This window comes from Octopus sinensis, linkage group LG5 (genome assembly GCF_006345805.1).
Source record: "Octopus sinensis linkage group LG5, ASM634580v1, whole genome shotgun sequence".
NCBI classification, from domain to species: Eukaryota; Metazoa; Mollusca; class Cephalopoda; order Octopoda; family Octopodidae; genus Octopus; species Octopus sinensis.
Genome location: NC_043001.1, coordinates 562940 through 579100, shown reverse-complemented (window position 1 = coordinate 579100; position 16161 = coordinate 562940). Strand labels below are relative to the sequence as shown.

At 38.4% G+C, this 16161-nt stretch overlaps 1 protein-coding gene across 3 annotated transcripts in view; it reads left to right on the top strand.

Moving 5' to 3' along the window:
- The window catches only part of LOC115212029 (irregular chiasm C-roughest protein), a 275233-nt gene that overhangs the window by 92790 nt on the left and 166282 nt on the right, over window positions 1-16161 (top strand). For all 3 annotated transcript variants that reach the window (XR_004999319.1, XM_029780828.2, XM_029780829.2), the window contains exon 7: window positions 1574-1682. Coding sequence is in view for 2 of the 3 variants with exons in the window: in XM_029780828.2 (XP_029636688.1) it covers window positions 1574-1682 (109 nt within the window). In the remaining variant the exon portion in view is untranslated. The remainder of the gene's footprint in view (window positions 1-1573; window positions 1683-16161) is intronic.

The window sequence follows — 16161 nt, the reverse complement described above, 5'->3', positions numbered from 1 at the left end:
ACCTACTCTGGGATAAATAGTTAACTCTTTCATGTTCAAAGGTATTTGTCAATGACTGACCAACCCAATTAACTGTTAAAATTTCCTCAGATAATCTGGTATCCAATCTTGGCAGCAACATAAACTGGGGTTATGAATTAACTGTTAAGAGTCTTATGTAGTTTATATTAGACATATATCCACCATATTTGACAGACACAGAAAAAAACCAACTGGTCTCACTGACAGGATTTCATGCATTTATCTGTCAATTGCATTAAAATCTTAGTAATTAGTTAATAATTTGGTTCATTGCTAACATCAAAATAAAGGGGAACACATCACTACATCAGAATAATCTTTCTGCTAGCACAAAATGATTGTTCAACTATTTTGTGAAGTAAAAATAAGAAACAATTGTAGAAACCTTAATTTGAAAAGGCAGAATGACAAGTATTCGATGGTGTAATTAGCTATGCATTCACTTGGTAAACAATAGATAAGGGGATCAAATACTGGCAATGGGCCTGTTTGAGTATTGTCAGTGTAAAATTAGTGATTATAATATGTTTTCTTTCCATGTTGGCATGAGCTGGATGGGATCTGCTTCATCATATTATTTTATCCTTTGTGAGAATTCAGCCTTCTGAGAGCAGCTATTGGTACTGATTTCCATGTCTTCTTTCATCTTGCTTCTTCCATGCAGACTAAGGAGTCGACTTGGGTTTACTTGACCGGTTTTCACCCAAATATCATCCTTCAATGATCAAGTTTCCTATGCCATTAGTAAGAATTCCTGTTTCCCACTCCTGTAGAAATAGGATTCCCATTGATGTTCCCTTTATTGTTATAGTTTAACCCCTGATCAAGCAAACCTATGTTAAACATTCTCATCATAAAAATTCCTTCCTATTTTCAAGCATAGTATATGCAGGACTGCATTAACTATAAGGATTATAGGGTGATACAGTTATGACCATCCTGTCTTTTCTTAAAAGGTATCTAGGACTACATTATTCAATATGACCTTCTGGTTGGAGGTGCAGTTTGAAGAAAATTTGCATGCGCTTTCCAGCAAGATGAGTATCTACATACATAGTCCCCCGTTGTCTTGTTATACCATGTAAAATGCAAATTTTTTAAGTGGATAACGTATTGGTCAAGCTGTCCATATGTGGAGAGTAAAAATCTGCAACTGATTGTTCTGATGTGTCAGTGGACACACAAATTCCACACACTTTACATAGTTTGCTTAAACTGTCAAGAATTCAAATTCAGATTTTCTGGAAAAATTTCATGATTAGACAGGAATCACATCCAAGAGTTAGTGTATCATTATCTCTCATTCACTGAATCCCATGATATCGGACAAAAACCTGAAGCCCAAGAAAACTTTAGGACACTTTTAGACATAAGAGTTTATTGGAAAAGAAATATTGGCCCCACTATATTTGCTTGCATAGATTACATATAAGAGGGGCAAAATGAAATTTTGTCAGATTATTTATATGAAAATCTAACCCATTTTGCCTTCTATTTTAGATTTTTCCTTCTTTAATTATTTTTTTAATGATTTATTTATCCACTTATCCAGATCCTCCAGATATTACAATGAAAATAAATATTACAGGAAAAATTAGGCAAGGAATGAATGTACAGTTAGCATGTGAGGGTTTTGCTAATCCACAACAGATTAAATGGAAGTAAGTAGTTAAATTATTTTGTTTTTGATTTTTTCTTTGTTTTTGTTTTGTTTTGTTTTTTATATATATATTTTTCACTTCTCATACAAGTGAGATAATTAAATGAGATATGTTGTTTTATCAATCCCACCACCAAATGTTTCTTTTACAACTGGATTTTCTTCCTGCTTTTAATTGTTCAACCTTGAAGTAGAAACTAAATTTGTTATGGCCAATGATGTAAATTACAACAACTTAGTTGTATCAGAGATGCATTTAGACTTTTATATGCCTTGCATGGTTCATGGAAACATTTGCAAAATGAATATAAAAATTATACAGAGAGAAAGAACTTTCTAAGACACATTGTCTAACGGCAAAACAAATCTAGGTTTTAAGCAAAAAATATACAGTAGGTATATTGTATAATCTTTATAAGAGAAATGACATATACTTGATAAATACACATCAATAAAGATTTTCTCTATCTTATGGCATTCAGACATTTTAATTTAACAAAAATTTTCCAACATCCCTCCATTTATGTATTAAAAGATGTATGCATATGCGTGCACGCACACACATGAACACACACACACACACACACAGTGGAAATGACAGTCTCTGTTACTTCTCAGAGTTTTATGTTTATTGCTGTTTGTATAACAACAATAAATGCAGAAGACATAGAGTTTTTGTGAATGAATTGATGTTTAGAAGTTAAAACAACACCAAAGGACATCTGATGTCTGAAAACTTTAAAAGTAAAGTGTCTCTTGAATTCTTGATAGAATAGTAAAGTGAACTTACAATTGGTTTTGATCAGCTGAACAATAAATTAATGTATAAGTGGCTGAGTATCACACAGACAGCTTTACTCTTAACATAATTCCCAAACTGAATCTGCAGGATGCAAAAGGTGATGAGGCTGGACCTTTGAATTCAAGATACAAACACACCTTTAGTGATGAGAACAATCATTATTAAAATGATTGAGTTAAAAAGAAAAGGCAGGGGGATAAAACATTGAAATTTTAATTCATCCTCATCATCATCATCATTTTATGTTCATCTTCCATACTGGCCTGAGTTGGATGGTTTGACAAGAACAGGCAAGTCAGAAGAATACACCAAGCTCTGCTATCTGTTTTGGCATGGTTTCTATAGCTGGATGCCCTTCCTCACATCATTCATTTTTCAGAGGGTACTTGGAGGGTACTGGGTGCTTTTTATGTGGCACCAGCAGCAGCAGCAGCGAGATCACCAAGTAACTTGCAAGGCAAGACTCCTTAACTGAGGAGGGGGGGTAGTATGAGGGGAGAAAATGCTTTGCATTAGAAGAGAGACCTGACTCCCTTAGATGGAGAAGAGACAGAGAGAGGGGAGAGAATGATGGTGAAGATGTAACAGAGAAGGGGCAGAAGCTGTACACCAAAATGACAGTGTCGTGTATATAGAGAAGTAGACCAGGATTGGAGAAAGTAGGTTGGTGGGTGAAGTCAGGAGATTTTGAGAGAGAAGGGGAAGAGAAAGGGGAAGGATTTAACAGGGGCAAATCGTTGGACGCTTGAGGGAGAATGGAGGGTAGAGGTGGGTACATCTATAATGAACATGGATGGGTTGTGGGAGAGAGGTGGACGTCAATAAAATATGGATTGAGGCAGGAAAGTGAATCTGGTCTTTAACAGACCAGTGACAACTCCGGACACTGAATTCACTGCATCAAGTATGTTAACATCCAGGCTGGATGCCTTTCTTGTTGCCAATCCTCACCTGCTTCTAAGTAATCATCATCATCATCACTTTTTAAAGTCTGCTTTCCATAGTGACATGGGTTGGATTGTTTAACAAGCAGAAGGCTGCACCAGGCTTCCCCATCTGTTTTGGCACGGTTTTTACGGCTGGATGCCCTTCCTAATACCAACCCCTCCAGATTTGACTGAATGCTTTTCTTATGTGGCACCAGCACAGACGAGGTCACTTTTGGCAATCTTATTTTTATAGCTGGATATCCTTCCAAATTCCAACCATTTTACAGTGTGGACTGGATACTTTTTATGTTCCGAGCGCATTTGGTAGAAAGAATCTGAAGGAAGCCCGTCGTATATGCGTATGTGGTTTTGCGTGTGTTTGTCCCCCACCATCGCCTGAATACTGGTGTTGGTGTATTTACGTCCTCGTTATCTTAGCGTTATCTGCACTGGCAGAGTCACCAAGTAACTTACAAGACAAAGATCCTTTGAGAGGGGATGTGACAGAAACAGGTGTCTTGCTGTAGGGGGAGATGCATGAATAAACAGTAAATAGCTGAACATGATTTAACAGGAGATTGTAAAAGAAAGACAACCTGACACTCATTGACAAATACCAATATCACACACACATGCATATATGTGTGGATGGGTGGGTGGCTGTGTGTGTGTGTGCGTGCATGTACGCATGTATATATCAATGTATATGTATATGTATGTGTTATCAATACCTGCAAAATCCTGACACCAACTGGGAACTTCCACAGAAACAGTGATGTTGACAGGCTCTACTTAAGAAGAAATGAAGGTGGTAGAGGCCTGAGACCAGTGCAGACGGCCTTTGAATGTTATATGGTGTCACTCAGGCTGCACCTGTTAAACAACAGCAGTAAAAATAAATATATATAAATGCAGTCCTGAAAAGTGAAGTGAGCAACATTGTATGAGTTGGTAGTGAACTCCTCAAGAAACATTCCCTTCCTGATGATCTCCTATACAGCCCCAAAACAGCTGGGCTCTCTTACCTCAGAGAAGACCTGGATGGAGAGCGCTCAGCATACAGAATAAAGACTATGCATGGGTATGTTGCCTGGAAGCTTGAAGATGACAGTAGAATTGACACGAAGCACAGCCTCTCTTGGACACAAGACCACTACATTACATCCCACTGGTGGACAAGAGACAGGGATGCTCTTGTAATCCCAAGCTGCCACTGCATGTGTCGGCTGTGTCATGTTTCTGTGGAAGACATTACGCATGTGATAAGCAGCTATCCTAAAATGTCACATCCAGTTTGTGGATGGTTTGTGTGTGTGTGTGTGTGTGTGTGTGTGTGTGTGTGTGTGTGCATATATATATATTTGTTCACACACATCCACAAACTGGATGTGACATTTGCTGACCTACAGTAGAAGAGAGATGTCACCATTTTTTTCCATAGAAGTTGGAATGATTCCCTCTTTGAACTTCTCTGCATTAAAGATCTGAAATGTAAGATTTTCTGAAGCCTGATGATAGAGGCTCGTCTCATCCAATGTTGATTGTATCCATTATGGCCACATACTGAGATAAATTACATCTGCCAACATTATCAGGGATCTCCAAGCCCCAAGAAACAGCTGTTGGTCTTATAACACCTTTCTTCCACCCCTTTTTCTCTGTCGTTTGCACTCTGTGTAAGTTGTATCTATTGATATAACTATCTGGATATTTATACTTAAATATTCATCATCTGTAAGTCTCCACCTTTAGCTTTCTCTCGTTTTGCATGGATACATAAATACATTTTTTTTCATACCAAAACTATTATATTTAATATATTTAATATAATTAATGTACCAAATTTGTTTATCTGCATAATTGCCTATATATATATATATAAGCATACATAAGCATATATTTACATATATATATATATATAAATATTAATAAATATAAGGGTAGCAAAAAATTCTAGAAAAAATTCTCCGCTACCAGCGGTCTAGCGAGAAAGGAAAGATAGTCAAAGACTATATAATATACATTCAAAAATATAAGAAATGGCCATAATAGGACATTCGACTCACTAGAAAGAGCAGCCAAACTCAAACCACTAATAGTTGTAATTCTGAAATTGAAAGAGAAAATTTAATTTATATATAGCGAGAAGTTGAGGTTATAAGAGATAATGGTGTCATTGAAACCCAAAGGTGTCAGGTAATGCTGAATAAGTGCTATAGACAGACCATAGTTAAGTTCCAGATTCGGTGATATTGCAAATAAAGGGTTCAACGTTGGTTCTATGTCAGCGTATGTATATAAGAATTTTTTGCGTAATAAGATAAAAAAACCAAGGCTGTGTAGATATTAGAGCATTTATAGATAGAAGGTCTTATCCTAGAAACAGCTGTAAGACCTTCTATCTATAAATGTTCTAATATCTACACAGCCTTGGGTTTTTATCTTATTATGCAAAAAATTCTGATATATATATATATTTATATACATGCACTCACACACACACACACACACACACACACACATTTATTAATATACATAGTATTAATCAACATTGAGATATATATTTCAAAACTTCTCTCAGTTTTGCATTTCTGCTGCTCATTGGTGTTAAGCAAAAATCTGAAACCCTGTTTTCTGAGGGGGAGAAGCTTCAGCTTTGAATAAATAAACTATCCTGTATGTATTGAGTACTCTACCTCTTTGTAAATTCAAACATGAGTGTGTATGTATGAATATAGACAGACAGAGAGCCAGAGTGATAGAGAGAGAAAGTAAGAGTGATAGATAGATAGAGAGAGAGAGAGGGAGGAGACAGTCAGACCCTGATAATTTCCATTCTGTGGTTTAATGCATATTGGTTGATGTCAGTCTTCTATGGGAAGAGATTGATAAATCTTTGCTTTTCCATTTCATTGTGAGTGGTTGTCCATGATCCTTCTCTCCAAGAATATACCTGATTCTTGGAGACAAACAAAGAAGGAGAATTACTGACTCTAGTTCTTGACTGGTATCCTTTATTTATTGGCCCAAGAAGGATGACAGGCATGCTGATCGTGGCAGGGTAGGAACTCGAGAGGCAAAGCATTCCATCCAAAACTATAATGGTTCTGCCATTTCACAGCCTAAGTGTGCACACACACACACGTGTGTGTATGTGTGTGTGTGTGTCTGTGTGTTTAATACTTTTGCATATGTCTACATCTCTCTACACATTTGTTTGCTTTCCTTTACTTCTCATATAAGGGTTTCCCCCACCATCACCACTGCCATTGATCCCCACCCACACACTGCATATCCATTATTTAATGTATATATATATATACACATATATATCTATACATACAGTATATATATATATTAGTTTCTATCTAATATTCTGCCTTCTTTACTCTCCATCCCCTCCTCTCTCTCTCTCTAATCACTCTCTGTCTATCAATCTCTTTCTTCCCTCTCTTCTTTCTAATCTAATTATTTCATGCCAACTTCATTAATTATTAATTTTATTTACACTGTGTAGCCACAATTAATTGATTCCCTCCTTTTTCTCTCTCATCATTTGTATCTTATACACACACACACACACACACACACATTCTGGGATCTTTATCCCAAAGGATCCATAAATATTAATCATCTGTTTTCTCCATGATTCTACTGAGCAAAGATAATCTCATAATTTCTCTCACCTTTCTCAGTCTCATCCCCTCCCTCCTTCTCCCCTCTCTCTCTCCCGCTCTCTCACAAGTTTTACTCACTCGCTCTCTCATCTTATCTATTTGTCTATCCACACATTCTTTATTACTTCATACCTGGCCACCATATATAAACTCACACACATACTAACACATACACACACACACACACACATGCACACACACGCACACACACACACACACCTTGCACACAAACTAACAATCTCACATATACAATGTACACACACTGAAAATTATTACATACACTCACCCAAACAAAGGGATCTTTGTTTTCCCTACGGATCTATAAACAATAATCATGTTTTTCTCCCCGATTCTGCTGTGGTAAAATAATCCAATAATATACCCCCGTCCCCTTTCCCACACACACTTTCCTCTCCCCTCCATTTGTCTGCTAATCTACTTGTGTTACTTCATGCCTGACCATTCATGCATGCAAACATACACACACACCCCACAGGCAAAAGTCTTTGCATGGTTACCGGAACTGCTAGAAATAGCATCAAGTTTTCCTCAATTCACAGCCTATAGTCTCACAAAAAACAAAAGAAAGCAATAATGTGGTCCTAGCTGTACTGTTTTGGAAAGCAATGGAATGGTTTTGCTGCTGGAATATCTTTGATTATGGCTACTTCTCGTTTCAGAACTACTTTGGGGTTAAACATCAGCAACAGCACACAACGTCTGTTGCTTCAAATTCCAGGACAGGAAGTATCCATCCATGGGTGTGCAAGCAACTTGCAAGAGAAGACAGAATCCCCTCCACTAGGAGGGCAGGGTAGTATTGAGGGAGGTGACTGCGTGCCAATTGATGAGAGATTAAAAGAATAATAGAGGGAGGGGAGATAGATGCCTTGCTGTAGAAGAGATGCAAGGATTCCACAGTTGGAGAAGAGGAGAGAGAAAGAGAGACAGAGTAAAAGAGTATGGGAGAGATGGTGGTGGCGATGTGCCAGAACATAATCTCAAACTAGAGAAGGATTCGTGTAAAGAACAATAGAAGTCATTATCCTGACTATCAGTCATTCTGGAATTAACAGAGTTCTAGTGAATTACTGGAGTTAATAAAGAGAGGGCCAATCAAGTTGTGAGGTTATTAAAGCACTAGTCAAATAGTGGGGTTGACAAAGAAAATACCAGCCAAATACTGGGGGTTGATAAAGTAACAGTCAAGTAGTGATAGTTTATCAAGAGTATAAAAATTGATACAAATGACCGTTGCCTCCTCCCAAATTCCTGGTTAGGTGCCTCTGTAAGTTGTAATATTAGTAATAGTAGTAAGAACAGTGTAATTGGTAAAATTGTTAGAGTATCAAACAAAATACCTGCAGATCTTTACACTCTGAGTTCAAATCTTGATGAGGTCAACTTTGCCTTTCATCCTTTCAGTGTCACTAACATAAAATACCAGTCAACTACTGTGGTTGGTTGAATTGCTTTGATGTGTGGCCTTGTGCCTATCTTAGAAAGTAGTAGTAGTAGTAGTTGTAGTAGTAGTAGTAGGGGGAGGAGGGGGGAAAGAGGGACAGTAGCAGCAATGCAGCTATTTGCATTCTTGCCATTGTATAAATTACTCGTTTGATGCTCTTAGAAAAGAAGATAATTCAAACATTTAATGATGTTGACTGAAAGATTTAAGAGCTGGATGATTTTCAAAGCCTTTGAAAGTGGTTTCAAACCTCTTTGAAAGTCATGTACAACTTTCAAAGCCTCGCCACAAGCATTATGTACTGAGGCAAGGCACACAGTATTCTTTAAAAAAAAAAACAAACAGGTATCACACGTTCTCTGCTGGTTTGTTACTATTAATTTTGGCTCAGAGAAGCAAATTAAAAAGACCAAATAAAATTATATGGTTTCAATAATCACATTTTATAGAATTGTTTGTGTGTGTTTTCTTTTTGGTTGTGTGTATGGTTTTGTGTGTGCTTGTGTCTGTCGGCACAGTTGTGTCTCTTTAGTTCTGCGTGTGTGTGTGTGTATATGTTGTATGTTTATTTATGCATGTACATATGTATGCTCATATGCTGGTGCGTATCTAGGAGGACATATCTGTGCACATCATGTGCTTGTGTGTCTCAGTAACTTGGCATTTCTCTTTGCAGGTGTATGTGTAATCTGTCATGTGCATATATATATATATATATATATATATGTGTGTGTGTGTGTGTGTGTGTATGTCTGTATGTGCATCTGTTTATAAGTGGCTATATTCCCCTGTATGTGTGCATGCATAAATGAAGGCAAGTGTTTGTGTGTGTGTATTGTAGTAGAATGTATATTAGACACCAGTATGAGGTTGCTATTGTAAAAAAGCAGACATATAAAACCAGTATGTCACAAGGCTATCCTATCAAACCAGATATATATTGTATCCACACTGACACTATATACCAACTTCTCTTCAGTATACTATTCATCTATTTCCTTATTCTTATTTATCAATTTTCCCCTATATCTACAGCTATAATCACTATTTTTTATTATTTTAGTAGACTTATTGTTATTGCTTGCTTTCAGTGTTTTTGACAGAATGCAGCTCCATGTGTCTTTCAGCTCCATGTGTCTCCATGGGGCCTACAGCATGTTTTTTTTGTTTTGTTTTGCAAATAGTTTTCATAATGTATGTGTGCAGTGGCTAACTGTGTTATTTTTTACATGTGCATGCGCTATAAGTTTTGTAGTTCTGGGATGTGTGTGTGAGTGTATAGATAGATGGGTATGCATATATATATACATATATGTATATACACACACACGCATATATATATGTGTGTATGTATGTATGTGTGTATGCATGGTTGTGTGTGTGTGTGTGTAGATAAATATACATATATATATATATATATGTATATACACATGTATATATATATGTGTGTGTGTCCCAGAACTACAATACTTACATGACATGCACAACATGTAGAAAATAACACAAACAACAATATCTAAAATATATCCTCTTCTATCTTTCCTAAGGCACTTGTTAAGGATTACAATAAGCATCCTGAATGACTCTGCTTCCAACACATTAGAATTACATTTGTTGTTGTTATCATCGTTATCGGTATAACGAGTGTAGTATATTGGCAGAATCACTACATTGAACAGAATACCATGCAGTTACAGAACTTTATATTCTGTGTTCAAATCCCACCAAAGTCAGCTCTATCTTTTATCACTCTTGAGTTGACAATGAACTTGTCAAGAGATGAGTTTGATGCAACCAACTAACATCTCCACCACGGAACATTTCTGACCTTTTGTGCCGAAATTAGAAAACTACTATTGTCATTTGTCATAAGAGAGCTATGAATGAGCCAGCCAAATAGTGAGAACATTTGCAAAAGAAATGCTCGAAGCCATTTTCTTTACCTGTGCTAATTTATTGCAGATAGAATTTTGAAAACGAAATCTTATATGAACCACCAACGGTCATATGGACCCTAGTCGAGAACCACTGCTCTAAATGCTCTATTTCTTGAGGATCTTTATGTTCTGAGTTCAAATCCTGCTAAGGTCAACTTGGTCTTTAATCTTTCCAGGGTTGATAAAATCAAATACTAAGGAGATTGTATCAACTAACTTCATACTTGCAGGCTTTGTGCCTAAATCATCATCATCATCATCATTAAGGTGGCCAGCAGACAGAATCATTAGCACACTGGGCAAAAGGCTTAGCAGTATTTCGTCCATCTTTATGTTCTGAGTTTAAATTCCACTAGGATCAACTTTGTCTTTCATCCTTTTGGGGTCGATAAAATAAATACCAAGTGAGCACTGGGGTTATTGTAATTGACTTACCTCCTCCCCCGAAATTACTGGCCTTGTGTCAAAATTTTTGATCCATTATTATTATTATTATTATTATTATTATTATTATTATTATTATTATTATTGAGTGAGAGAGCAGTGCATGCCATGAAAGTGACACTGGGGTAAAATATACGAAGCCCAGTATACTCATCATGACTACCCATCTGATAAGGGTACACTAGGCACATGCATCACAACCATATGTGCGTGACATGGTGATCTCATATCAAGATAAATAGCACATGACCTTGCAGGTGGGGCCCAGTTAGAATCTTCAATGACAAAGAGCACAGGCTGTATCATACATGTGATCACAAAAGTACAAATTTTACAACATGTGAAGTAAACACAACAATGTCACTTGGAACACTGCCTCATGAAGGTCACTGCTGGCTCTCACTGCATGCACAACCATGTGCTGCCATCTGTTGGCAGGCTACAGAACTAGATCCAGGAACTTTTTGATATGACCTTCATACAATCCATCTGTAACTATCTTTTATCTTTTACTAGTTTCAGTCATTAGACTGTGGCCATGCTGGAGCACTGCCTGGAAAAATTTTTTGGTCGAATGTATTGTCTTACTATTTTTTTAAAGTCTGGTACTTATCAGTCACTTTTGCTGAACTGCTAAGTTATGGGGATGTAAACATATCAACACTAATTGTCAAGCAGTGGTGGGGGATAAACACAAACAACACAAAGACACACACATACATAGACATATGAATACATATATATATAGTCACTTTATTTCCATAACTTACAAAGCCTTCTGGTTTGTTTACAAATATTATTCACACACACACAAGCACCTACTACACTCTTGGAGTGGTTGGTGTCAGGAAGGGCATCCAGCTGTAGAAACTTTGCCAGATCAAGATTGGAGCCTGGTGCAACCATCTGGTTCGCCAGCCCTCAGTCAATCGTCCAACCCATGCTAGCATGGAAAGCGGACATTAAACGATGATGATGATGATGATGATATGATGGGCATCTTTCAGTTTCCATCTTCCAAACCCACTCACAAGGCTTTGGTGAGCCCAAGGCTATAGTAGAAGACATTTGGCCAAGGTACCACGCAGTGGGACTGAACCCAGAACCATGTGGTTGGGAAGCAAGCTTCTAACCGTGCAGCCATGCCTGTGCCTGTCTTGACTTTATTTCAGCCAAAGTTTATCTTGGACTACAATATTCTATATGTCCCCTGTTTCAGATAGTTAATGTAATTTGTGTGAAGTTTATAAACTTATAAACATATAAACTTACCATGTATTCAATAAGGTGTGTCATTCTTGGTTGAAAGAAAAAGTTTGTCAGCTTAGTGTAGTGTGGTAGACAGCTCTTTGGGAAACTACAGTTTGGATAACAAGACAACTTCAGCCTTAGATACATAATTCCAAGACAATTCCAAGTTAAGATATAAATGCTTTAGCAAGTGTATCCAGCTGTTAAAACATGGCTTGATAGTAATGTCTCCACATGACTAGAACAAGAGAAAAATCTCTGTATTAACAAAGGCAAGCCACCATGAAAAGAAAAATATCCAGGAGCACTGATGCTCTCAGAAATGGTGTGTGTTTCCCCACCACACACAGATAAAAGAGATGTATGTATAATATATAACCATTCTCTTTCATTGTGGAATACCACTAAGGCTGTCTAGTACAGAGATATGTGACAGGGGGGGAGGCGTTGTAGTGGGATTGTGGGGGAGGGGGTGCAATGCCAAGAGAAGTAAATTTGAGCTAGGAGGAAAGAATGAACAGGTAGGATAAGGAGGTGATACTTGGGGGGGGGAGTAGCAGATTATCAATGGGGAAACCAAGGGCTGAGGGTGAGAGATGGTAGAATAGAGCAAGGGAAAGAAAATCATGGAGAACTGATAAAATAGAAAATTGAAAAATGAAGAAAGAAAAACTGGAAAAAAATTGTTTTAAACATTCAAAAAATACTTTAAAGTATTTTTAAAACACTTTCTATGATCAGTGAGAAGGTCTTTGGAAATCCATGTTTGAGAAAATTCAGAAAGTTGTTTCTTTTTTTCTTTTTTTCTTTTTTGAATTTCTAAAGTTTGAAGGTTAAAAGGTTCAGAAGTTTAGAAAGTTTAAAAGGTCTAGCAGTACATAGAAAGAAAGAAAGAAAGAAAGAAAGATAGATAGATAGATAGATAGACAGATAGAGAGAGAGAGAGAGAGAGAGAGAGAGAGAGAAATAGATAGATAGATAGATAGACAGACAGATAGATAGATAGATAGATAGACAGACAGATAGATAACTTTCTTTATTGGCCACATAGGGCTGAACACAGAGGGAACAAATACAAATGTAGAGCTTTTCTTTTTGAAAATGAAAAGCAAAAGGGCAAAAAAAGAGAAAAAAGTAAAATTCCGATCAAAAGGGATCGGAAAATAAAAAGAAAAGGTATCACAGAAGAATTTTAAAAATGTAAAAAGCAAAATTAGGTTTGTCAGTGGATAGAAAAGCCTACAGAAAAGACCACGGTAACCTCAGGCAGGAAGGGAATATACACAAGAGCAAAGTTCTCTCTCTCTCTCTTTTTTCGATTTATAGGATCATACTCAAAGTGGTTTCATTACTCGCACGCACCATCTTTGCTACATTCACCCACCTTTTTTTGAAACTTTCACGAGACAAAACCTGCCTCTCCATTCTCACCTTCCTTTTCAAGTGGTACTTGAAAAAGTTGATGAGCAATTGGCCAGAGAATAAGTGTTTGTCTCTAATCCTTTCACTCGAGTCCACCACACACATTCTTTCACCATGGCCACCAGTACAATGAAGATTGAGGGTAGGTGGCAGAGCAATTGTTCCGCTAGACTCAACTGACAGGCAGGCTCATACCACACATGACAGCAGCCGTTCGGCATAAGAAGCGGAAGAGTATGCGTTCCAATTTGGTGATGGTAGGGTCGGGACAAGGCACGACAGTCAAACGGTAATCGATGATGGATGCGATGTACACGTTCGCCACCTCTGCCCAACCTTTTAGGGATAGCTTCCTCTCAGCCCATTGCTGTGTGAGAGTGGCCATCCTTGATGAACTGAACACATGATGTAAAAAGGTCTGGATTGATGACCATTTATGTGAACTACCAAGCGGATGCTCTATAAGGCAGTGATCCAACTGCAGAAGATGGGACTTAAACCAACCGCTCTAAGGACAGCTTCCAAATAGTGGTGGTCTATCCTATCGAAAGCTTTTGATCAGCACCCTGGAGGTTGTCATGGATACTCCTACCTGCCATGGTGCACATTTGCATCTTGTTGACTAGTCTCTCGATGACAAGCGCCAACCTCTCAGCTAACACCTTGGCCAAAATTTTCAAATCTGCATCGAGCAGAGTGATGGGCCTGAAGTTATCTATGACGTTCCCCTTGTTTAGATCTTTCTTTAGTAGTGCCACCACTCCTTGCTTTACAAAGACTCCTGTTTTACTGCCAGTTGCAGTAGACAGCTGCCAAGATGCCTCCAGACAAGTCTGGCATATGACAATAAAGTTTGTAAGGCAGCCCATCCAAGGCTGGTAACTTGTTTCCCACGCAGCCTACCATCACATCCCGTACGTCCGTGGCTGTAATGGGTCTTTCACAACACTCCACCTCTCTTACTGAGAGTTGTAGCAGGCCATGCAGATAGGCACTAAAGTCCACTCTGCATTCTGACCCATCAGTCGTCACGAACAGTCGAGCAAAGCATTGTTGAAAGGTCTCACACATCCTTTCAGGCTCGAGTATTTCGTGTCCCTGTTCATCTGTCAGGGACCTAATGGTGGCTCTGTTGCCTCATTGCACCTCCACCACTCGGGCCTCTCAGGTGGCTCCAAATCCTTCCTTCCTCAGAGCATGCATCCTAGCTCTGACAATGCATCCTTCATGTTTGGCGTTGAAGTATTGGTCAAGGGCCAACCTTGCTGCCTGTACGTTGGACATGATGCCAGTTCTAAGTGCCTCTTCTAATTTCTTAACTAGGTATCCCTCTATTCTATTTTGGTCTAATGCTAGGACCTAACTGATTCTGCTTTAATTGCTTTCTTTAGGGCATACCACCATCTGTTATTGATGATGGCACCTGTCAGTGCTCTCTTAACTAATGTGCTAATCCAGTCCCTGTAAGCCTGTCGTGCCGTGAATGACGTGTTAAGCTTCCAGTAACCAGGACCCTGCCTATGTGTCTTATCTAAGTCAAGTGTACAAGTCACAAATTTGTGGTCTGTGTAGCTGGCTATATGGAATTGTGGACAACCTACACTATCTTTATCTACTGTCCTACGGAATACTCTATCTAAATACAATCTGGACAACCTGATGCGGTTGGTCCATGTCCACACTGGCACATTCAGGTGGTCCAGTCGGTGCCTGTCAGACAGTTGGAAACGTCTGGGCAGGTCTTTGAGGCATTTGCATCCCTTCCTATTACTGTCTCTTCCCACATAGTCTAGATGTGTGTCCAGGGTAGCATTCCAATCCCCCACTAAAAGTAAAGGTCAAGACGTTCCCAGGAAAACCTCTAGACATTGAAAGAAATCTGGCTGGCCTGTTAAGGACAGTGCATAAACTGTTATCAGTTGAAAAGCACACCCATTGCTGCCATCGGCAACCAAGATGACCAGCCTACCCTCCGGGTCTAGGAAAATTACTCTTACTTTGAGGTCCAGACTCTTCTGAAGAAGTACTGCGGTACCTCCTCCGCCCATTCTCGGTAGACGCAGAGAAAAATAAATGTCAAAATGTCCACTGAACATTTGCTGGAGGGCCCGCAGTCTGTGGAGTCTGGTCTTGCTGATGGCTATGATATGCAGATTTTGTGACTAGATGTTGTTTAACAGGTAGCCTTGTTTCCAAGGCGACCCCAAGCCACGTAAATACTGCCTATTTTGAGCATGTTCCTGTCAAAGGTTGCATTTTACACACAAAAGGAGACAAAAGAGAAAGAGAGAGAGAGAGAGAGAGAGTTACTTGCTGTCCGAAAGTTCTTTGTCCTTCACCTCACAGTCTTCTTTTCAGAAGGTTTTTATATAGTTTTTAGAAAGGTATTTTTGTAATCTCCCAACTGCATCCGGGTAGGGAGATTTCAGGGTGCTGTGTATGTTCTGTGTTATGTGTATGATTTTAATGTGTTGTGGTGGTGTTGTGCGTGGGTGATTCTTTGTTTTGGTATCATTTTCTGTTATTTTCATGAGTGGCTGTTTCATGTACTTT